This window comes from Peromyscus californicus, unplaced genomic scaffold (genome assembly GCF_007827085.1).
Source record: "Peromyscus californicus insignis strain IS unplaced genomic scaffold, ASM782708v3 Scaffold_4__1_contigs__length_199733344, whole genome shotgun sequence".
In the NCBI taxonomy this organism is placed as follows: domain Eukaryota; kingdom Metazoa; phylum Chordata; class Mammalia; order Rodentia; family Cricetidae; genus Peromyscus; species Peromyscus californicus.
In genome coordinates, this window is record NW_026294562.1 from 14,235,006 (window position 1) to 14,259,295 (window position 24,290).

At 48.0% G+C, this 24,290-nt stretch overlaps 1 protein-coding gene across 1 annotated transcript; it reads right to left on the reverse strand.

The window, feature by feature from the left end:
• Window positions 1-7,546: 7,546 nt before the first annotated feature.
• Window positions 7,547-23,978, reverse strand: LOC128094596 (glutathione S-transferase omega-2). The gene is made up of 6 exons (XM_052713052.1): window positions 23,577-23,978; window positions 23,208-23,316; window positions 20,645-20,867; window positions 19,070-19,171; window positions 8,944-9,050; window positions 7,547-7,786 (listed from the first exon to the last, which is right to left on the reverse strand). Exons 1-6 carry the CDS (start codon window positions 23,608-23,610, stop codon window positions 7,615-7,617), a joined length of 747 nt encoding a protein of 248 aa, XP_052569012.1. The 5' UTR covers window positions 23,611-23,978; the 3' UTR covers window positions 7,547-7,614.
• Between the last annotated feature and the right edge of the window lie 312 nt (window positions 23,979-24,290).

Consider the following 24,290-nt stretch of genomic DNA (forward strand, 5'->3'; position numbering starts at 1 on the left):
TGTCATTGTTTGCTTCACGAGTGTTCACCATCAAGCATCTTCCCATGGAAACAGGCGATGGCCAGGGATCTGGCCAATCATCACGACCAGGAGGGATGACGAGGCACTGTGCTGAGCAGCAGGCACACTGCTGAGTCAGGCACTGGTGGGAAACCGACACTGTAAGACAATGACTCTGACCCAAAGAACCGGCCTGTCAGGAAGGCCAATGATGACAGACCGTCCGAGATCCCTCGAGAGTCTAAGTCATTGGGAATAAAACTGGGCAGCTATGAGGCCTACTAAAGAGGAACATGAGAACAGCCAGACCAGCCTTGCGTTAAAGCTCTGAGGCATAGCCGGGCGGTGGTGGCGCACGCCTTTAATCCCAGCACTCGGGAGGCAGAGCCAGGCGGATCTCTGTGAGTTCGAGGCCAGCCTGGACTACCAAGTGAGTTCCAGGAAAGGTGCAAAGCTACACAGAGAAACCCTGTCTCGAAAAACCAAAAAAAAAAAAAAAAAAAGCTCTGAGGCATTTAGCTTTCTCACACACAAGACGACGCAAGGCAGACCCCCAAGACAACCTATGGCACCCAGATTGTTCTGTCTCCCAAATACGTACTTAATTCATCTGAGCATGGCTGGTTTGTTTGCTTCTGCACAGTGTGAGGCTTTGCTTCAGGGGTTTTCACCCCTCTGATGTTCCTCTGCAGCCCCACAAAGAGACCAGAAAGTAAAACTGTCAACGACAAATCATCTCCCAGAAAAGGGAACCCCATCAGCCTCAGAGGTGTTCAAATACATCCCTTCTCTCCTCCACAGGACAAAGGCCTTGAAGGTGCCAAGTGGGGTCTGCAAGATGCTTGGGGAGGGGAGGGAAGAGTTCGGTCCGTCCCTTCTGTTTCTTTACAGCCCACCGTGGTACTTTTGGTTTCTCTTGGACTGGTTTTGTTTAAAACAGAAACAGAAAGCAAAGACCCACTTCCTGTTTCCTCTCTCTACCACCCCTGACTGAATTCACAGCTGTATAAAAATGTTCTCCTCCCAGCCTCCTGAGTGGACTGAGATCGATTTCTCTGGGGACATTGGTTAGACAGACCCCCTAAAAGACTGACTGTAGCCTTGAGTCTCTTCCAAAAGGCATAAATAATGCTGACTGAGACTTCCGGAAGGCAGGGGTGTAGCCGGATGGTAACTGGAGGATGCAGGTCAATCCTAACGGAAGACGATGAAGCAGTTCTTACATACCCTACAGAGACCACAGTCCAGAAATAAAGCAGGGCCAAGCCAGACCACAGCAGATGCCCTAAGCGACCCAGCTCTCCTGAACCCACAGCTCCACCCAGTAAGGGTTCCAAGAAACCTTGTCCATGTTTTCCTCAGTGGTGCTTTATGCTCTGACCAGACAGGAAGCTCCGCAAGCCACAGGCATCTGGACCACGACAACCATTAAGTATTAAGGTTGTTCAGCTGGGTATTGAATGACCCAGAGAGACTCAAGGAAGAGCAGGCCCTTGCCCCAGCCACATGTCTTCTAAGTGTAGAGGTCCACACACGAGGCCCATTCACTGGGCACCCAGCCATATCCCAGCGAAGCCTGTGTTTGCAGGGACCAGGAGCTGGCACTACCTACCTGTGGTACATCCTAGCACAGCAAGTCTTCCGTCTTACTGGAAGTCTGGGGTTTGTCTTTATTACCTCAGCTGGGAAATGAGGATAGTGATGCCAATGGGAACACAAAGTGAAAGAGAATATGTGAAGCACTTAGCTAGGGCCCAAAGAATGGAGTCCAAGCCAGCACCCATCATACCCAACCACATGAGCTCCTCACAGCTGAATTCCCACTGCTGTTTGCCCTAGTGAGTCCAATGCCTCTCTCATGGAGTCTGTCTGCCCTGGGGGCCCCTTCAGCACAGTGGGAGCTTCAGGAACTGTTTCACTCGTATCTCCCTGGGAGTCAGACACATGCCAGGTGCGGAGGAAACATTTATAGACCTTACTGGAGGAGTCTGGGATGCTGCACCCGTTTTTGAGAATGGTGAGGAGTTGTGCCGTGGTCCTCGGACACTGGTGCTCTCACTGGCCCCTTGAATCTGGAAAACAACCACATCAGAACCCAGTAGCTCCGGAGACAGAGTCCCCTCTTAGACAATAAAGGAGAAAACAGCTGTAACAGCTGCCTCGTAAGCTTCCCCTGGGGCTGGGTCAGGTGCACTCACTATTGAGTCACCACCCCAGCCTGGACTCGTGGGTGTTCATTCATTCATTCATTCATTCATTCATTCATTCATTCATTCATTCAGCAAACACACTGGACGGCAGTTAGCACTGTCTATATGCCCTGTCTGTTGCAAAGGTACCGGGAAAGCCAAGTCCAAGGGACGATTCTTGCTTGAGAGCTCCTATTCCTCCTAGAGGAAGAGAAAGGTCGGGAGGGCAGAGACCAGGCAGAGCTGGTGATGGAAAGCAGAGGCCCTCAGAGGTTAAGGGCGCTTGTGCAAACCCTAGCTCTGCCCACTACCAGCTCTAGGACATCTGGACAAATCACAGGACCTCAAGCCTCAGCTTGCCCATCTGTAAGATGGGGGAATTACTCATCTTGCAAGGCTTTGAAGAATAGGTATTGTAGGTGAAGTCCTGACATGCCTTAAGTGCTCAGTAAGCAACTTCATTCTTCCACACTGGGGAGCTGGTTTTAGGTGAAGACTTCCTACAGAGCTTCCTCAGAGAGCCCCAGTGACCTCTTCCCCTGGCTTCAGGCCAAGCATCCTCTCCTACCACTGCACCAGGGACATCTAAGAGTACCCCCACCCCACCTCAATGTTGCTTTCAGACCATCAGGAACAGAACCTCAGATGAAACAACATCTCACAAAATGCCTTTCTGTTCAGCAAGTGAATGCCAATCACCATCCGTTTCAAGAGAAAAAAAACTTAAATACCCCCTGCCTTCACCATCTATGCGGCTCTTCATTATCCGTCTGTTTGTTGTTTATTTTTGTTTTTTGAGACAGGGTTTCTCTGTGTACCCTTGGCTGTCCCAGAACTCGCTCTGTAGACCAGTCTGGCCTCAAACTTACAGAGATGCGCCTGTCTCTGCCTCCTAAGTGCTGGGATTAAAGGTGTGCACCCACCATTATTCATCTTGTTACTTGCTTCGTGTAGCCAAAATGTCTAGGAGTGTGTGTGTGTGTGTGTGTGTGTGTGTGTGTGTGTATGTGTGTGTGTGAGAGAGAGAGAGAGAGAGACAGAGACAGAGACAGAGACAGAGAGGGAGAGGCAACGGGAGAGAGAGGGGTGGTGGAGGGAGGAAGGGAGGGAAGGACACTTTGAGGAACATCCATGCCCACAAATATAAACCCATAGTAAGCCGGACTTATCAAAGCTGTAACCAGACATTCATCTTCCCACTCTCCACCTCATCTGAGAGGTTAAGAGGCTGATTTTGCTCAGGGTTTCTTCAGACTCAACACACCTCTGACCTCTGACCTCTGTTGCCTTGTCCTCAGATCCAGGACAGGCCTTTACTGCCTGATCCAGGTCGGGAGATGATGGTTGCTTAAGGGGGAAGCTGGCTGCTAATGGCAAAGTTGGCTAAGGACCATTGCTGTCCAAAGCAGTTGTGGTCACGGTGGGGAGGGCTTGACACAGTCGAGCACTCCATAGTTCTTCCATGACACACACATGTAGCTGTCCTGACCACAGTCAGTGGTACAGGTCTGGGGTCCTTCTGTGTTCCATTGGCAATGCTGGGAGGAAGGGGCTGGAGGCAAGTCATGGGAAACCGCTTGCGGCTCATTATCTGTAGTGATGGAGACTTCAACAAACAAGCCAATAAAAAGCAGACATGTAGCATGGTCAACATGGAGCATCCCAGTCCCTCTCCATCAAGATAGCCATGCTGGGCATGGTGGCCTGCTGGCACACAACCTATAACCCCAGCACTCAGGAGCAAGGGTGGAAGGATCCAAAGTTAGAAGCCACTTTCTACCAGACCCCTAGTGGCCGCATTGGCTGAACTCATCATGAATAATCCATGTCCTTCTCTCTGGGTTTCTCTTAAAAAAAAAAAACAAAACAAAAAAAAAACCTGCTTATTAACTTCAAAACACTCAACAAGACTTTCTAAAAGCAAATGAATTACTTTTCAGTGGATAAGAAAAGAGTTAAAAGTCAACCTGCTACAAGGGAGACTGTGAGCTGTAAGTGTGTGTGCGTGTGTGTGTGTGCGTGTGTGTGTGTCTGTGTGTCTGTGTGTGTGTGTGTGTGTGTATGTGTGTGTGAGAGACAGAGACAGACAGACAGAGACAGAAACAGAGAGAGGAGGAGAGAGAGGGAGGAAGCTGTGCAATAATGAAGGGTGTACGCACCCTGGGAGACCTGAAGGCGAATTATCAAGGGAGAGACCATCCCCCACTGAGAGCAAAGCTTCGAGGCACTATGGTATACAGCAGGCCTGGCATTGGAAAAGGAAAGTGTACTCTAGATTAAACTCCCTTTAACATTCACAGCCACGTCTATTGGCTGAGATCAGAGAATTTGCGACCCAGAAAGAATTTCAAATAACATTTTGTCATCATACCCACAGCTACCATCACCGCAGGCTCAGCTACACGCACCCTCTGCCGCGGAATCCAGCTATGACGTAACTGGACTCAGTCTAGACGACACTCCAGTTCACAACCTCCCCAGGTGGGAACGCTGCCCAGCATTCTCTGCTTATGAGTTCTGATGTGAGCATCATCTACAACCACAGCGTACTTCAAATGCTTTTGGAGATAGGGCTCTTGCAACTTAAGTCTCAAGGTTTAAAATGCTCCCAGCAAGACAACCAGTGTTAAAAATGGTTCTCTGGAGGAGAACATACAAGACTTCCTTTTTTTCACATTATTGCATTTATTTGTGTGAGTGTGGGGTATGCATGTACACATGTGTGCACATGGAGGCCAGAGGCCAGCATTAGGTATCTTCCTCTATTGTTCTACACATGTAAACAATCATTGTGTGTGTGTGTGTGTGTGTGTGTGTGTGTGTGTGTGTGTGTGTGTGTGTGTGTGTTGCCTGCATGTATGTCTGTGTACCGTATGTGTGCCATGTCATTGGAAGAGGGCCAGATCCTTGGAACTGGAATTACAGATGGCTGTGAGCCACCATGTGGGTGCTGGGAATGGAACCAGGGTCCTCTAGTGTTCTTAAGCACTGAGCCATCATCTCTCCAGGCTCTCAAGCTTATTTCTTGAGACAAAGTCTCCCATTGCTCCTCAGGCACACAGATCTAACTAGACGAGCTTGGATAGCAAGCTCCGGGATCCTCCTGTGCCTCCCCAGTGCTGGGATTACAGGCATGTGCCCCCATGTCCAGCTCCTCACATGAGTGCTAGGCATCCAAATTCAGCCCTCACAGTTGTGTGGCAAACACTTTACCGAGCCGTCACCCTAGCCATAATTAATTTTCAACATATTTTTTCTTCCCCAACCCCCATAAAAACTCCTTGTGTTCATGAAATTGATTGATTTGTCTCATATTCCTCAGGCTCTGTCCTCCTAGTTTCAGCCAGAGATTGGTGACTCCATCTCCTGTATGAGTCAGGAAGGTGACATCAAGAAGCCAGAGGGGTGGGGGAGATAGCTCAGCGGTTAAGATCATTTGGTCTCTTCCAGAGGACCCGGGTTTGATTCCCAGCACCACACGGTGGCTCACAGCCACGTAACTCAGTTCCAGGGGCTCTTATACCCTCTTCTGACCTCCTCCTCAGGTACCAGGCATGAACATGGTGCACATACATGAATGCAGGCAAAACATTCAATTTTTTTGAATTCAACAAACAATTCAAAATTTTTAAGGAAGAAAAATAATAGCAAAAAGAAACAAGAAGGAATAAGTTCAAGGTTGTGAATGCAACCGGGACTCTGGCAGCCTGCAGAAGTCACATATACCCAAAGGGCATTCGAACCCCAGATGAGGCTGAGGACCATCAGCCTGCAACCTCACCCCCCATGAGCATTTTTCTCCAGCCCATGTTTCCAGGCTCTTCAATCTTTATAAGTTACTGTGTGAAGCCTCAAGAGTATACCTCCACCTTTCTAACTCAGAAGTGTGGCATGTTCTATGTACCAACAACAGTTCAGCCATAAGCTGGAGCCTCTCTAAACACCTGCAGAATTCATCAGTTCCTGCAGTCCTAGTGGAGATCGCAGGAATGATTCCCTCTTTCCAAGCATAGATCCCAGGAAATAGTGATTCACAGACTCTACTCTACAGTAGCTTGGGTACCATGGCAACGGGGCACCACATCCGGAGCAGATGGTACCACACACTGCCTGTCACATGGTGCCTTTTCTGGCAGGCCCTGATCACCTTACCAAAGAGGTCTGCCTATGTGCAACTGGCATGGAGTAGCACCTCGTAACTATTTATATGGTGCAAAATAAGCCCACAGCCAGCAGATGGCAGAGCCAGCTGAGATGCCAGGAGAGAGAGAGGGGGGCTGATCTGGACAGAGTCCAAAGCCGGGGCATGGAGAAGTCAAAACATCACACTTGCTGTCGCCTGGCCTCTGGGCACGGTTGGGGTGCTGGAAGACTATGAAGTGAGAACAAAGCCAAAATGATCGCAGGCTGATGAGGATGCGCTGGCATCCAACAGCATGGGACAGTGTCAATCCTCCTCAGGGAAGGTGACAGCAGATCCCTGCTGAAGGCACCCGCTGGCAGACCAGCCGCCCTCCGCAGTTTACTGCCTGCTCAATCTTTGGTGGCATGGCACTGCCTGGTCAAGTTGATGGAGGGCTATATGGAAGCCAAGCCAAACTGTCACTGCAAGGCAAGGCCAGCATGCCACAGCTAAACCCTGGGCCAAGATGATGCGGAGATATGGTCCATGGGGCAGGGTCCGTGTCTTCATCGGTGTTATCGTCCCCTCCCCATGGTCCAGGATTTGGTACCCAACAAGCAACCAGAGGCATCTGTTGGAACCAACTGAGTGTGTGACGCATATCCAGAAGTGACCTTGGCCTGTGACTGGGATGAGAGGGGAGGGTGTTTTGGAGACAGGATGTTGGTTAATAAAACATTTTGAGAGACATCCTGAGCTCCAGTAACACCAGTGAGATTCTGACGTAGTTAGTCCAGAGTGATAAATGGATGTTTCATTTCCTGCTTTAGAATTCTTTCCAGTCACAAGACCCTTGGGTGTCTCCCAGGCCCATGGCCAAAGTTTGAACAGAAATGATATGCATGCCTTTCCATGTGGGCAGCGTGTTTCTCTGCTAAAAGAATGATATTTCAACATAGAGTATGTGGGGTTGATTTCTTCTGTCCCCCTCTCCTCCTCTTCTTCCCATCCTTCTTCCTCCTCTTCCTTCTCCTCTTCCTCCTTCTTCTCAGGGTTCCTTCTCACCAGAGAGGCTTTTGGAGCATTCCAAAGGCCAAGGAGCCTGGAGTCACTCTAGCTCCCAAATGCACTTCCGCTTCAGAGAATCATTAGAAGTTACAGGCTACAGGGGCCAGACACGGGATGATTAGTCTATATTTTACATTTCCACATTTATTAAAGACCTCAAAAAAATGCACTGACCCCCCAAGACAACCCATGATGCAGAATCAGATACTCTGAGAACCCCGGGCAATGTAACAGTTACCGAATGGCTGGGTAACACAGCCCAAAATCAAAGGCACAAGGGTTGTTCTGAAAATAGAGATTCAGGAAGCCTAGGAAAACATTCTTATCGATGAGCAGGGCACAGACTGCGGGGTCCTGCTTCATGGTGGCGATCCAGATCCGAAGCATCGGGGTGTGATTCACGCAGCTGCAAGACAGCAGAGGGGAAGCATTGGCAAAGAGGCGTTTAGCACTTTATACACTGGACTGAAACAAAACTATGGGTTTCTTTGGGAATATGGTAAGCTTAGTTACTATCCAGGAAGCCTGATCTTTGCCAAGAAAAAAGTCTTTCTTGGAACTGTGTGTCCTACTGTTGACATTGATACAATGGCTTCTGTGAAGGTGATAAAATGCTGATGAACTGAGGCAGGGGGATCAAGTGTCTTCCATTCATTGCTGACTGACTGACCAATACCCTCTCAAGCTAACAGTCTTGGGCCATTTGCAGATTTTACTTTTAGGGTTTTGAAAAGGAGAGCAGCTTCCCAAACACTTTGCAATAAATAAAGTAATCAGGAAACCTTGAAATACAGGCCTTTTCAAAGATGCACAGGGAAAGTCGGGTCTAGGGTCTGCAAGATGATAAGCTAAGGTAAGAGAGCTGGTGGATGGGAGCCAGGACAATCTGGGAGATGAGTTTTTATAACTTATCTGCATATCTAAATATCCGGTCACCTTATGTCTGATTGGAAGAATACTACTTTTCAAATACTAGAAGTGTCCAGCATGCCTAATGTGGCTGGCAGAGGTCTGAGTGGGCAGCAGTTCATGCATCTGTTGTCACCTCTGAGCTTCGAGGTAACCAAGCTTTAAATAGCCCTGCCACACTTTAAACACGGGAGTGTGATACTTCCGTGATGTGTGGTTGCCATTTGTTTACATGAAGATTGCACGTATTGATTTTGGAACCTTCTGGATTTTAAAGGTCATTCCTATTTGGGAGATGTTGGATGGGACTCAGGTGTGTGGCATGTGCTGTGACTCCGTAGGGCCAGGTGTGCGGCCACGGGAGGCGCTAGGGATGATTTCGCCTGTGTGAATACACAGGAGAGAGCAGACTCTGAAGCACCAGGGAGGCTTTTGCACAGAGTCTTTTCCACAGAGATGTAGGTAACACATGAGCCTGTACTCAGTGGGGGAAGAACACAGGCGCGTTTGGACAAGGAAGCATGCATGAGTGGCTTCCAGCCCTGATTTTTGTTTCACAAACCCTGAGACAGTCCACGGGGGAGTTAGTGGTACCCAGAGCATCTCAACAATTGACACTCAGTGAATTTGCGGTCACATAGTCAAATGTCTTACTCAGCTAGTCCATATACATCCAGCCGCTCAAACCAGGGCCAGAAGAGGTAATCAATCATGGATATACGGTCTCCACCAAAGAATGTAGTGTTCTGATATTCAAGAATCTAGAAATATACACAGAACAATAGCCAGTTAATTTACACATTTGCTGACATGTTTACAGATGCTAAATAAAAACGACACTTAATTACAAGGAAGGAGAGCTAGCTTGTCAGTGTTCTATTTTCAAGAGACCGCTTCCTCCCTCTGCCAGTGTTGCCCTAGCTCCTTTAGGGCCACAGTCTTGGCCACATCCTGTTCCCTGCCTCCCTTCAACACTGAACGAACAACATGGCTGGCTCATTTGACTGGAGTTAGGATGGAGCAACCCGGGCAGAGATGGCCCAGCCCTTCCCCCAGCCTGGGACAGGCTCTTCCAAGTCCTAGGCTGTCTCAGATCATCTCAGCTTTGAGCTGGGAAGCTGTGCTTTAGGCCAGCATTGCCCATTCCCCAGGGACATGAAAAGTCTGAGCCATTTGCTAAGAAGCAGCAGTAGCAACCCCACTTGCTGGAGTTGTGACCTCATCTCTCACATCCTCTTTATACTAAAGGGGATGCTGCACTCTCCAATGGTCGTTCTTTTGCCTTCTCAATGGATTCAGAGCTAAGGCTGGACAGATGAATGCTGTTCAGTGGGTTCCCTTGCATCCCATTGTCTTTCTTCTTGTATTCAAATTCCTCAAACTTCATGCTACTCAACATCATCAACACTCTACAACAAAATACAAAAATTTCCTTCTCAAGTGGGATAAACCAACCCATATAGGTGGACTATAAGGAAAACACTTTGGACAGACCATAGCCAGAGAGCACAAGAAAGCGCCTACAGCTTTCCCAAGCAAAGGATGTTACTGCTGAACCACGTTTTCCCAAAGAGAACAGCCAGAGGCCAAGCTCCCGGCTAAGTCAATGGCTCACATGGACCTACACAGCTTACAACCAGCTCAACACTTGTCTCTTGCTGCCAGTGGAGACTGCTGGGCCAAGGGAGTTGTGGAAAGGAGCTGTGCTGATATTTCCATCCTAGATTTGGAGGCCCTGCTGAGGTGCAGAACTTTACAAAGAGTCCAACTGTAAATTCAGGGCTGGGGGATGGCACAGTGGGTGAAGGGCTTGCCACACAAGCTTAATGAGCTAAATCTGGTCCTCAGAAGCCGTGTAGAAAAGGCTGGCCTGGTGGTGCACACATGTGTTCCCAGTAGTGTTGAGGAGGTGGAAGCAGGTAGATCCTCCAGAGTCCCTGACAGAGAGCTAACCCATTCATCAATCCCCAAGCCAGTGAGGGACCCTATTTCAAAAAACTCAAGGTGGACATCACTGAGCAGAAGTGACACCCAAAGCACACCCAGGCACACTCCAAATGTGCTGGCTCTCTTAGCCGTGGTATGGTCAGGGCTTTGCTCTCAAAGATCTGCTCAGCGTGCTGAGCTTTACCTCTGACGCAACATGGGACCCAGGACAACCTTTCTCCCAGCAGCCACAGTGCTCCCGTCTGTAAGGGGATGGTGATATCTGTGGCCACCTCAGAGCACCTCAGGGTATGGTGAGGAGTCGAGAGCAAGCGTGAACAGTCTAGGCCCTGAAGGCTCCACGGGAAGAACATCATCCTGACCAAGGATCGATGAGTTCCCCTATCTGCCTCCCCTTCTCAGAAGGGAAAGGAAACCTCATGGCCCCACACTTTAAGTCTTCATATTCCCCAGGGTGGCATAAAGGGTCCCTGATCATTGTCCTGAACGTCTGGAAGAAACATTAGGAGGCTTCAAGAAGCCAACAGAATGTCCTGAGTCAACAGTGTCTGAGCAGTGAGGAGTGACTCCGCTGCCTGTTTCAGTCATGTGCTAGTAAGGCCTGTCTTAGAGGGTGTGGTCCTTTGAGTGAGAATGGCCCCCATGGGCTCGTGTCTGAATACTTGGTCCCCGGGATGGTAGAACTGTTTAGGAGTGACTAGGAGGTGTTGTCTTGCTGGAGATGAGTCACCGGGGTGGGCCTTGAGACCTCAAAAACCTCCAGCCACTTCCAGTTAGCTCTCTCTGCTTCCCGTTTGTGGACTGAGACGTGAGCGGGATCCCAGCTGCTGCTCCAGAGCCGTGCCCGCCTGCCTGTTACCATGCTCGCCATCATGATGGCCATGGACTCCCAACCCTCTGGACTGCAAGCACCAAGGAAACCCTTCCAAGTTGCCTCGGTCATGGTGTTTTATCACAGCAACAGAAGAGTAACTAAGACAGAGGAGAAGAGAGGAAAGCAGAAGGTTCTAAACTGCCCTGACATTCGGAGCAGCTGAGGACCACCCCTTAATAGTCTGGTCTCACTTCCTGCCTCGTCACTGCGTTCTGATCCACAGATGTGAACAAGCAGCCTTGCGTGTTTGCGTCTACAACTGCAAACTGCTTGGGCCCCCATGCCCCGCCTGCCATGATTGACAGCACCCTTAAATCATAAGCCCAAACAAGCCTTTCCTCCTAAGCTGCTCCTTGTCACTCATCCCCTCACCATGGATTCCAGTTGCCTCCAGGTGACACAGGGCACCCTGGCCAGACCTCCCTGGAGATTGCTGCTGTCTGGGAACTTCAACAGGGCTGCTCCCTTCTACGAAAATCTGGTACCTTTCAGACACACAATGTTACTCTACTCCGAGAATCCCAGACACTGTGATCCTGCAAAGGGGCATTTGGTGTTTGCAGCATTCAAAAGAATCTACTTTAAAATGTTCTGAGGTTGGAGACATGGATCAGTGGATAAATGTGCATGCCATGCAAGTGTGAGAACACATGTTCAAATCCTAAAAACAGGTTAAAAAAAAAATAGTTAAAGCCAGAGAGAGTAACACGACCTCCGTAATCCCTGCACTCCTTGCAGATATGAGGCTGAAACTGAGGAATCCTGGGAAGCTCATGAGAAGACAACCTGACTATGCAGAGGAAAACCAAAAGAGACCCTTGCCTCAAACAAGGTGGAGGTGAGAATGAACGCCAGAGGCTGCCCTCTGACCTCCACATATGCCTGCTTTCACACACACACACACACACACACACACACACACACACACACACACACACACAAAACACACACACGCACACACACACTTTATACATATACACAGTGATAAATAAAAATATAAATAAGTAAAAAAAATTTAAAATAGTAATACAAAATTTGTTCTCTTTTCCCAAGTCACTGAAAAGGAAGACTAGAGGAGTGATAAGGAGTAGCAGAGGAAGGGAAGATGCCTTATTTCCATCCAGGAACCAGAGAAGCCCTTTACCTCCTGCTAGGGAGCTCTCGGGCTCCCCCTAGACAGGTAAAGGAGGAATACCAGCAACGAACTCAAGTGGGAGAAATGTGTGGGGCTCCCCCTGGTGGTCATCGGTGGTGTGGTTCAGTGGCCAGGGCTCCCTCTCTTAAGTAAAAGAGGGAAAAAAAAATCTTTAAAAGCTTTTGAGAAAGAAGTGTTACAGAACTGAGGGAACTTACTTCTTTGGCCACATACTGTTTGGGGCCACATACCACCCCAATTTTGGTAACAGAAGAGAGATTTTAAAAAGCTAATCCCAGACTTCTTTAGACCAAATATTCCAAAAAGTCCAGTACAGGATCTTGGCTTTACCCTGCCATCACTTAGTCCATCACCAGGAAATCCTTGGTCTCCAGTCCTCAAGTAGTGCTGTGTCTCCCACTGGACACACTGTGCTTGGTGGAGGAGGGGAAGAATTCTGAGAGTTGAAGTCACACACACACACACACACACACACACACACACACACACACATACACACACACATTCCTGCAAAGGCACAAAGGCACCGTCTAGGACAGAAGCAGTAGAATCAAGCCCGTGTCCAGAGGCCACAGCAAAGCACTTGGCTCCAGAACAGAGATCTTTTGAGTTCGGAAGAAAATAAGAGGAGGTTTCAAGATTTAAATTTCAGGCCCTTGCCACGTCACAGAGACTGGACAGCCAAGACTCAACTCACAACGCAGTGAAAGGTTCCTATGAAAAGAACCACCCAGCACTCCACTAGGAAGAAGCTGAGAAGTGGGACTCCGGCAGGACCTCCCCGTCCCCCGCCTGCCCGCTAATTAGGATCAAGTTATTCTATGAAGACGCAAAATACAGCTGCCCAGATCTGAGGATCGATGAGATACTCTGAAAATCCTCGGCTGCAATCCTCTGAATGGGCTGAATGCTTTTATTCAAAATATATTTTGTAAAAGTTACCAAATTCTTGTAAAACAATAGATGGTGGATGCAAACACCAGTGAATACCCTCCGCATCTCTGAGGAGGTAGAGGGCTGTCCTGTGCCTGAAAGCAATGGGAGAAAGCTCCACAGGAAATACTCCCGTAAAAATGCTATACTTCCATATGAACGAGAGACAAGTTGGATCAAAAGTTAAAACAAAAGAAAACAAAAATGTGTTTTAAAAATAGTCAAATAATCTTTAAATTCAAGAAACTCTTTAAATGGAACTGTACAAATTAACAAGGAAGGCTAGTATGATCTTAGAGCAGAGATGGACAGCATCCTTGAACAATTTTTACAAGACAGTAAACTTAACCAAGCAGCACAAACAAATGGGCAAAAAATGTCTTTTTGTTTGTAAAGATGAAAATGCAAATTAAACACTGACATTATGGCTGAGTATGGCAGAACAGGCCTTTAATGCCAGAACTGGAAAAGCTGAGGCAGGGGGACAGAGAGCCTGGGCTATACAGTGAGATGCTGTCTGAAAAAAATGTAGGAAAGATAGGAGGGGGGAGGAGGGAAAAAGAAGTAAAGATTCTGGGTGAAATTTAAACTCAATAAACCTCAGGAGCTCCTGAATGGTACACGCACTATGTAAGCAGATACATCCACCCCTCAGACAAACTGCACACAAGGCGTGTGACTAGGCCATGTGGGAAACTCTGCACGGGAATGCAAGCGATGGGAATACAAAGCAGACCAATAACCATCAGGAAGCTGAACCATAAAGTCCCTTCTGGCCATGGGAAGATGAAGACTTCGGGTCCCCCTTCCCTGGGCACTGTGTCTCGTTCCATCAAATCTGCTAACGGCTGGAAAGGAACCAGGCAAAACCAGAACTCAGAGCCAACACCTAACGGTAAGATCACAGACTATGAGGGAAAACCAAAAAACACCAGAAAAAATCTGGCCAATCTAGAAAGCTACTGAACTACACTGGACTAGAGTTGACAAGTAATACCATGAAAACGGTTTGAGTAAGTCACCGGTAGCAGAAGACCCCCTGATAGGTCCTGCCATGCCAGAATCCACAAAGTCAAGAAACACAGAGCCTGGCTCCAGTGTGATGCTGAAGTGGGAAAGTCAATATCACACAAAATAAAACTGAAAAGGGGACACTTCTTAGAGAAATGATTTAAAAAAAAAAAAGCTAGGACATTTGCTCTGAGGCAGGTTTGAAGTGTGCCTAGACCATAGCATCCCAATTGTATAAAATGCTTGCCAGTGTTCAAAACAGGCAGGCAGGAGGGCCGGCTGTTGACTTGATAATCAAAGCAGCAGGTTTTATTTATATTATAAGAGTGTTCAATCTTAAGTGAATTTTTAATATTTTTAAAAGTTTAGTATTTCTATTTTCTGAGACAGAATCTCACTACATAGCTCAGGGTAGCCTCAAACTTATGACCTTCTTACTTTTATCATCTACATGAAGAATTATAGGCCCATACCAACACACCCAGGAAACTGGACTTTTTAAAGAAATCAAAAGATCATACGGGTCGTGTCTTAAAAGAAAAATATCACCTGGAGCTTAGGGTCACAAAATTCAAGCTGATTTCCTTGCTGCCCTACAATATGACAGATACTGCATTGAAGTCTTGGCCCTGGGCTGGGGGGATGGCTCAGTGGGTGTGCACAGGAGAACCTGAGTTCCAATCTCAGGACCTTGCAAAGCTGGGGAGCGTGTGTCAGGAACAGCAGTGCTCCTGTGGTGACGCGGTGTATAAAGCAGTGAATAACAAAAGACGGGCTCTGTTTCAAATGAGGTGGAAGGCAAGGACCAACGCCTGAGATGTCCTCTGACCTCCATGGATCCACTGTGGCATAAGCCCACCCAAACCCCCATAGGTGAAAAGAGAGAGACAGAGACAGAGAGACAGAGATGGAGAGAATATGGGCTTATTTGTCCCTCAGAAAGATCATGTGTGTTCAACAGCTTTTCAGCCCCCACAAAATCCTGCTTGTAAAACCCACTTGAAGTGTATGGTGATCCACAGCCCACCCAAATCCCATACATGAAAACACACACACACACACACACACACACACACACACACACACACACACACAGAATGTCAACTTACTTGTCCCTCAGAAAGACCATGTGTGTTCAATAGCTTTTCAACCCACACAAAATCCTGCTTGTAAAACCAACACGAAGGAGATGGTGAGCCATGCCTTTAATCCTCGCATGCAGGAGGCAAAGGCAGACAGATTTCTCTGAGTTCAAGGACAGCCTGGTGTATATGTTAAGTTCCGTGACAGCCAAAGCTACACGGTGAGACCCTGTCTCAAACACCAACAAGCAAAACGAAACAAAACCAACAGGAGGAAGACGTTGGTGTGAATTAAGGGGGCATTTCTTTCAGATTATTATGGGAAGTTTTAATTTCACTAGGATCTCCTAGACTCTGTACTCTAGGCCCTAGAGTCTGTACATTAATATTTGGAGGAATGGCTCTCATAGTTCACATCCACTGGCTGTTTCAGGTTCTGATATCATGCATGTTGCAGCTAATGTTCTTCCAAACACTGTGGGACAAACTCCCACCCAAACCCACTGGAACAAAGCCGAACATTCAGTGGTCCTTACATGGCATGAGTGACAGCTACCAGAGCCAAGGCTTCGAGGCCCTGACTAAAGACAAAGCGAGAAGTGTTGTTCAGCACTGGAGCTGGCCACACCTCTTCCCAACCGGGTTCAGAGACTGTACCTTAAAAACCAGCCTTGTGCCTAGCACCTTTAATCCCAGTACCCAGGAGGCAGAGCCAAGTGGATCTCTGTGAGTTCGAGGCCAGCCTGGTCTACAGAGTGAGATCCAGGACAGGCACCAAAACTACACAGAGAAACCCTGTCTCTAAAAAACAAAACAAAACAAACAGACAAACAAAAAACAAAAAACAAATAAACAAACAAATAAAACCAGCCTTGCTGGGAGGATGTTCCGCCACTGAAATTGGCAAATGTTACAAATCAGGGTTTTGTTTTTGCTTGTTTTTTACTTATTTTTTTTCAGGGAGTGTTGTGACATATTCATCACCACCCTGCTGCCTATACATTCCAATATTTTCTGTTAACACTGCTGCTAGCTAAGAAAACTATGCCCGGGTTGGGGATTCAGCTCGGTGGTAGAGTGTTTGCCTAGCAAGCGCAAGGTCCTGGGTTCAATCCTCACCTCAAAAAAAAAAAAAAAAAAAAAAGAAAAAAGAAAAGAAAAGAAAAGAAAACTATGCTCAAGGTCTAGTGCATAGCACTCTCCTGAGCTCTGTCTCCACATCTCTGTCCTGTACACCACGACACGACAAACTAGATCTTCTCTCCAAGTCCCAGCAGCTTGTGTTTCCTTGGCACAAACTTGGAAACCAACCTCACCAGTCCCTCCACCAAAGTCCATCTTGTCTTAGTCGCTTGACACCTCTCCAGTCCAGTCCCCTCTCCACTAGTGAGCAGAGCAGGAAGGAACCTTCACTCCCCTGCCTGGAGTGGGCAGTTACTTCACATCGACTTCGGGATCAAAGGGAAACTCCTTGGCCAGGGGGAAGGCTTCTGGCTGTGGTACCCTTCTTCTCTGCCCCCCCCCCCCCACACACACACACACCAGCTCTCTCTTCCGCCTGTCTCCAGTTGAGCACTCTACAAACTTGCTTCAAAATGAGCTTAACAGTTGTCTCCATTTCCCTCACTGAGCTTCTGGATATCTTCATGTTTGCATTCGTAGTTAGCTTACAGCCTTTCTGATCTGCAAAGTACTAGAGTACTGGTGGCCTGCGCAGGATGCTGCCAAGAGGAAGACAGTGTGCACAAAGCACCACATCATAATGTGTGGCACAGAACACCGGCTTGATTGGCCTGAGAGAGAGCCCAGCTGAAGAGAAGAGCCATGCCTGGCATCCTGACTTCACAGATCCACACAGAGAGCAGCAAGAACAACCAAGATGTATTTTCAATGATCCCTGGATTCAGGGTTTCGTTTTCAGCTCCGTAATCTGACCCAGTATTCATGGATCATGAGAAAGGAACCAGACAGGATGAGATTGGTTCAGATGACAGAGAGAGAGGGGGTGTGTGTGTGATTAGCTGGGTGTGATGGCACACACACTTTCAATTCCAGCACTTGGAAGGCAAACAGGTAGATCTCCATGAGTTCAAGGGCTACATAGTGAGACCCTGTCTCAAAAATAAAAAACAAATGAAAACCACCACCACCAAACAGAGACAATAACAACTCTCTATTCCGAAAGCTTTCGACGGCTTCTTGTAAAGCAGTGTTGCCCCTTCCTGGGCAAAGAATCTCTTATCAGATGCCTTCTTCAATGCTGTGGTTAAACACACTGTTGGTGTAGGTGAAGCAGCCCTGGAACCATCCCCCAGGATTCCTCTTGCACAAGGCTCTGGAATCCAGCAAAGCCACACCTAAAATCATGATCCCACCATCTACTGCCTCTGTGGGGACGTGGCAGCCTCAGGCCTCAGGATAAAAGTTAATGTAGTAGCCATTCCAGCTTTGGTCTGGAAGTTCCAACCCCCATTGAAGCTTCGGTAACTATCATGCCTACAAGGCAGGGCCAAGAGAGGACCCTGAAGACCCAAGGTCCGGATGTGCTGCCTCTCTTGGTTCCCGGACCCTGGACGCTAGAGGTGGACTGAGCAGAGTTCTCCAGAGAACACCGCCAGACTGTGCTACATCCTTCCCAGACCCTGCGACCTACCTATCCCTTCATTTGTAAGTTACGCCACTAAATAAACCTCCCTTTTAACTACGTGGAGTGGCCTTAATAATTTCACCAATAAGTTAATATTTCTTACCATTCATCTTCCAAAAACACAGCAACTGTACAACTCCAAGACAGGAAAGAAGAGTGTGTATGAATTTAATCTCTTCCTAGTCGATAAAGTCCAATGGAAGAATATTAATAGCTAGCCTTCTCTTAAAGGGTTAAAGATAGTTTTCTGGCTGTCAACAGAGGAGCAACTTCACCCATAAAAAGAATTCATTGGTTTCTAGACCAAATGTAAAGAACGTCGAAGGCCCACAGTGTACACTCAGGGTGTGGTGGGTGGTAGGAAGCTCCGTTACTGTCCTGGTACAGCAGACTACCAGCAAAGACTACTCCTCGTCCATCCACACCCACCTTCCATTTCTAAAATGCACAAAACTGACTTTATTCTGGCTATCTCAACTTAAGGGTAAATCCTCCAGCCTCCTCTGCTGGAGTCACGACCTGACGCCTAAATTCTGGCCCCTGAGGTGGAAGCAGTCACTGGATTTCTGGGTGAGTCCTGTAAGAAGGTCCAGTCATTCACCGCTTTTCTCTTCCATTCTCTTTGCTAGAGCCTGGGCAGAAGGTGATGCCAGAAGACCCAGCAGCCATCTTGTTTTTAAGGATGAAAACCTTGCACTAAATGTGACAAAAGAGAAGGATGAGCCTCAGTCCCTGCCAACTTCTGAGGAAGCACAGAAACAGCCCCGGACTCCCTCCCTCTGGCTTTGTAACGTGAGAGAGTAAACCATCCTTAGACACTTCAGCAGTTAGGTCCCGCACAGCCGCTAACCAAGACCTCAGCCTCGTCGGCAGAAACCACACAGAGAATCTCAGAGAATGCCACAACGCCAGGAAAGGACACACTCATCGCTCATCCTTGACAACTCTTCAAAAGGGACTCCAAATCAGGTCAGGGAGGCAAGTATCCACAGGTTACAGTCAGGTGGCTAGAAAGGTACCGCATCAAAGCTTGGCACGAAGTCTGCAAGTGGACCCTGACAGGGTGTCTAGGTTAGAGACACCACACAGAGCTTAGTTCACCGCCTCTGACGAAAGGCGCTCCTTCGTACCTCTTCCAGGTTGCAGAACTCCTGACGCAGGGCAGCCTTCAGATCCGCACACTCTTTCCCGCATCTCAGCGCTACCAGACATTCCTTGGTTAAGTGTGGGACCTAGGCAGAGGACACAGGTTCTTAGTGGAGCTGTTGGTGAAAACCGCCCCCACTCTGAAGCCCAGTGAAGCTTCCCAACTCCAGCACAGGAGGACTTGGCCATCTGCAGATGTCCCCGTCCTTGGTGAGAGGCTCTGGGGTATCTCTATGCTTCCAAGGACCACTTCTCACAGCAGCTGTTCAAGCCAAGGGCTTTAGAAGGGTTCTCAATGCCCCCTGCTTGATCAGCTAATCCCATGCTGTACACTCTTTTTTTTTTTTTTTTTTGGTTTTTCGAGACAGGGTTTCTCTGTGTAGCTTTGCGCCTTTCCTGGAACTCACTTGGTAGTCCAGGCTGGCCTCGAACTCACAGAGATCCGCCTGGCTCTGCCTCCCGAGTGCTGGGATTAAAGGCGTGCGCCACCACCGCCCGGCTATGCTGTACACTCTTAGCGGGGGCACTTAACCTCTTTAAGCCTCAGTGTTCCTATCTGAAAAATGATTCCAGTAACAATACACCCTCCCAGGGCAGTCCAGGGAGGGAATCAATAGTTACGGAAGTTTTGGAACATCCGGAATGTTCAATATATGTCATTGATTAATAACATAATTAATGTTATTAATAGCATTAAGTTGTGTACATGAACTTTTTTGTATGTGCACATGCATGTATGTGTGCGTGCATGTTTGTGTTCCTCTGTGTGTGTGGGGGGGGTGCATGTTCACACACATACGCACACACATGCGGCACAAATGCTTGAGTGCCACCAAATGCCTGTGGAGGTCTGAGGACAACTCTCGGCTTCCACCACATGAGTCCAGGGGAATCAGACTTGGGTCATCGGGCTTGGCGGCTCACTTTTCGAGATAGACTTTCTCAGTGAACTCGGGGTTTGCAGACCCAGGTGGACTAGCTGGCCACTAAGTCCCTGGGATCCTCCTGTGTCCCCCTCCCAGCACGGGGATGACAGGAAGGCACTGCCATGCCGGCCTTTTCTGTGATGTCGCGGCTCCCAAATCAGGCCCGCATGCTTGTGCGCCAAGCACTTGACGCTGAGCCGTCCGTCTCCTTGGCCCTCACTGAGTCGGTCGTTCCTCTTTCTTTTCAGAGGAAACTGTCATTTCTGTCACCTTTTCTCCATTGTCAACGACTGTCCCACTAGTCCCGCTTCCTAGAGTGCTGTCACTCTCGCCCCGCTGGGAAGGCAACCTTCCTCCACGCAGACCGTCACTCCGATATTTTGTACCTGGAGCTTGAGAAATAAATGTTCCTGCGAAAGGAATCGTAGTTCCGGCTGTTTCAACACTCCCATTTCTAGCCACATACATTCCTGCCGTCCACTATGAACGTCAGTGGTCACACCTGACTCGGATCCCCCGGGAGCTACTCTTCAGGGTTAAAATGAAACTGTGTCACGACTGATTTGAGAATGGACTGAAGTCGGGGACACGAAGTAAAATCAAGTCTATGAGGCTCTTCATAACTGTGTGTACCTTAGAGAACAGCTCCAGTAGCATCTTCTGGCGAGCTCGCTCGTAAGGGTCGTATGGAAACAGCTTCCTTCCTGGGTAGACATCATCTAGGTACTCACAAGCGATGACAGATTCATAGACAAGTTGAGACTGGCTATTCTCCAAGACAGGAATCTGGCCGAAAGGATGTTTTGTATAGTACCAGTCAGGCTTGCTTTTCAGGTTAATGTTGACAACTTCATGCCTTAAAAACAAACAAACAAACAAACAAAATACAAAAGGAAAAGAAAGTCAGGCTAGAAAAGAGAAGTGTAAGGAAGACGCTTGCCTCGCCAACACGGCTGTAACATTTGTGTTTAGAGCTGTTTAACGCGAGCATTTTGTGTAAAATATGTAACATGTTTGTGTTCATTCCTGCGGAGGTGTGGGTTGCTCTGTGGCTTCTCTTTTCCTGTGATCGAATCTCAGGCCCGACGTCACCTACTAAGAAGCAGCTGAGGCAAAGAGGGAGCCAGGCTGACTGACTCCATACGTACTCAGCCACAGCACTGAGAGCTGGAAACACAAACCCAACAGGACATGGTGGCTCAGGTCTGGAATCCCAGGACCCAGGAGACAGAGGCAGGAGGATTGTTAAGTTAGAGAACACATGGGCTACACAGTGAGACCCTGTCTCAAAACCAAAACATTAACAACCACAAAAATATGTGCTATTTACAGGTCATAACAGACACTGGTGAACGTTAACAGTTAAGATCACAAACCCCACATCAAGCTGTATGCTCAAGTTGAAATCTTAGTCAATTCCTTCCCCTCTCTGTGCTCAGTGTCCATACTATTAGGAGGTAATACCTGTACCCATCTCTCAGTATCATTGTGATGATCAAAACAGTGACCATGTGTATCTAGTACATTAATTAATTAGCATGCAATCACTCTTCAACCCTCCCCTTCTCATTATTACTGGAGGTTCAAAACCAGGAAGTTACCAGAGGCACAAACACATGTTTCAAAAGATTAAAGGAAACAAATGGTTATGTTCTTCAAAGCAATGGCTCTAACAAGATTATTTTACCTCTCCCACATGCAAGGAATGAATATCGATATCTAGGGACACTTTGGTTTTCACCCTCGGAGTGGGGTACAATCCTAATGGGTAAAGGTAGGGATAGTGGCAGACAACCTGGGGTGCACAAGACAACCCCCTTTCCTCTCCCCAGCAAAGAATCGTCTGGCCCCAGATGCCGGTCAGTGGTGCTAAGGTTGAGAAACTCCACTCCGAAAGCAGTTCTGGGTCTGGGCATGTAGTATAGTTTGTTGGTAACATGCTTGCCCAGCTACAGGAAGCCCTGGGTTCCATCCCCAGCATCACACAAGCCAGGCATGGTGACACAATGCTGTAATTCCAACACTCTGGAGGGAAAGTCAGAAGGATCAAAAGTTCAAGGTCATCCTCAGACACATGAGTGTGTGGTCAGCCTGAGCTACATAAGACCCTGTTTCAAAACAAACAACAAAACCCCAGAAATATCTGTATCATTTCCTAAGCTGTCAGTTTGCCCCCAAATGAGCAACACATTGTATTGCTCTGTTTTTTCTAAAAGCAAACAAAAAGAACAGGTAACCATAGGGCTAAATAGATTTGAGCCAGCGGGAATAATCTGGAAATATGTTATATCTATGCATCTGTACAGAGTTAACATAATTTTATTTAAAATATCTCCATATTGGTCTCCCTATTCATTGACATGAACTGAAACTCTGACGCCAACTCCTACGATGGACTTTCCAAGCCCTGTCACTCCAGAGGCTGGAGTGACACTTGAGTCTTTGTGTGTGAGACAGGGTCTTATGTGGCCAAGGCTGACCTGGAACTTGATATGTAAGCAAGAGTGCTCTTGAACTTCTGATCCCCCTGCCTGGACCCCCACGTTCTGAGATCACAGGATGTTCCTCCACAATTGGTTTCAAGTGGTAACTGGGCATGTGAACCAGTGTCTCGTGCATGCTGAGACTCCTACTAACTCAGCTACATCCCCAACAAACACTTTCTGAATACCTCCTGAGTGCCAGGCTCTTCTGGTCCTCCAATGAGGCAGACCCTTCTCTCTCTCTCTCTCCTCTCTCTCCTCTCTCTCCTCTCTCTCCTCTCTCTCTCTCTCTCTCTCTCTCTGTTTATGGTTGGTGAAGAGGTGGTAGAAAGACAGAATGAATTGGGAAACATTGGACATAGCTAAGCACCATGATGAAATAGAACAGTTAATCCACGCTGCTTGGGGCATGGGTAGGCCTACATCAGTGCAGTCAGGAGGCCTCAGTGAGCTTGGTTGTGCCCTTCCTAAACAGTGGGGGGTGGGGCCCAGTTCATTCAGTTTACTCTGCCTTGTCTGAAAGTTCATAAAAATCTGATTTGGAAAAGAACTCACTATTTCAGGAAAGCCTACACAAAATCAGTCCTTGGAGTCACTCAGCCTCAGAAGAAAGAGAAGAGGAGTCCCTCTAGGAGCCCAAGACTTTAAATATCTCTCCCTGGAGATGAGGGGTGAACAACATGCTCAGGGAACACTTGGCCTCGGTTTCTCACCTGATGCCTTTGGCCTTGAGAACCAGGCGTGTCCTGTGCGAGTAGGGGCAGAACCTCATGCTGTAGATGCGGATCACACCCTCGGGGACTGGCCCTGGGGCACAGCTTCCTGCAGGGAGGGGCAGGGGTGAGAAGATGGAGAATCTGGTTAGGGCTTGCTAACCTCACGGACATTCCGGGAAGAGTCTGTGTACTGAGCCTCTCAAGTTCCAGAGAGGACACTTGCACACACAGTTTTGTGCAGCGGAGTGGTCCAAGTCTGTCTTCTTTCCTCTAGTTAACAGGCCAAGGCCCGGTTACTCCTGTACAGAGAGAGCAGTCCCATCACGCCTCTCCCCCAGCCCAAGGGTCCAAGTCTTAAAGGTTTACCTCTCCCCAAGCTTCTGGTGCCATCCCCAGACATCAATCTCCAGGTGTCTATGCAGTACCCGAAAGCTCACAGTCGCCGCCTTGTGGCTCTCTGCTGCTGCTGCTGACTCCAGATGGAGCTGCGCTCGCTCCAGACCCAAATTGAGTTTCCCAACAGTCGACAGCGCTCTGGTGAGGCAGAGAGGAAATGAACTGGGACCCCTGGGGCTGGAGCTAGGATAATCCAGCCCCTCCCAAACGCTGCCCCAGATATGGAAGACCGTAAAGGGGCAAGAGAAAGAGTAAATACCAAGTCAAGCCCCAGAAAGTACTTCTTGCTTTAGACACACAGAGAAAGCATTTGGTGGCCCTCACCCACATGATTGGACATTTAAGCCCCAACGTGGATTTCAAAGGAATCAAATAAAAATTTTCCAGGCTAATAATTTTTCCTTTTCATTACAAATCACCATCTTAAGCAGATAATTGACCATCCCTTCTGTATAACGTGTTCAGCTTGCTATAAATAAATAAATAAATAAATAAATAAGGCCAAACTTTCTCATGGTTTGGCAAATGGAATGAAAGACTTCAGCTCACATCACTCTGAAAGTGAATGTCTGCTTCAATTCCACACTGCTCTCACCTCTCCCTGATACTTTATTTGTGAGATTTCTACCCAAGTTCTGCAAAACTGGCAGTGAGTAAGAACAAGACGCCTAGAGGCCAAGAACT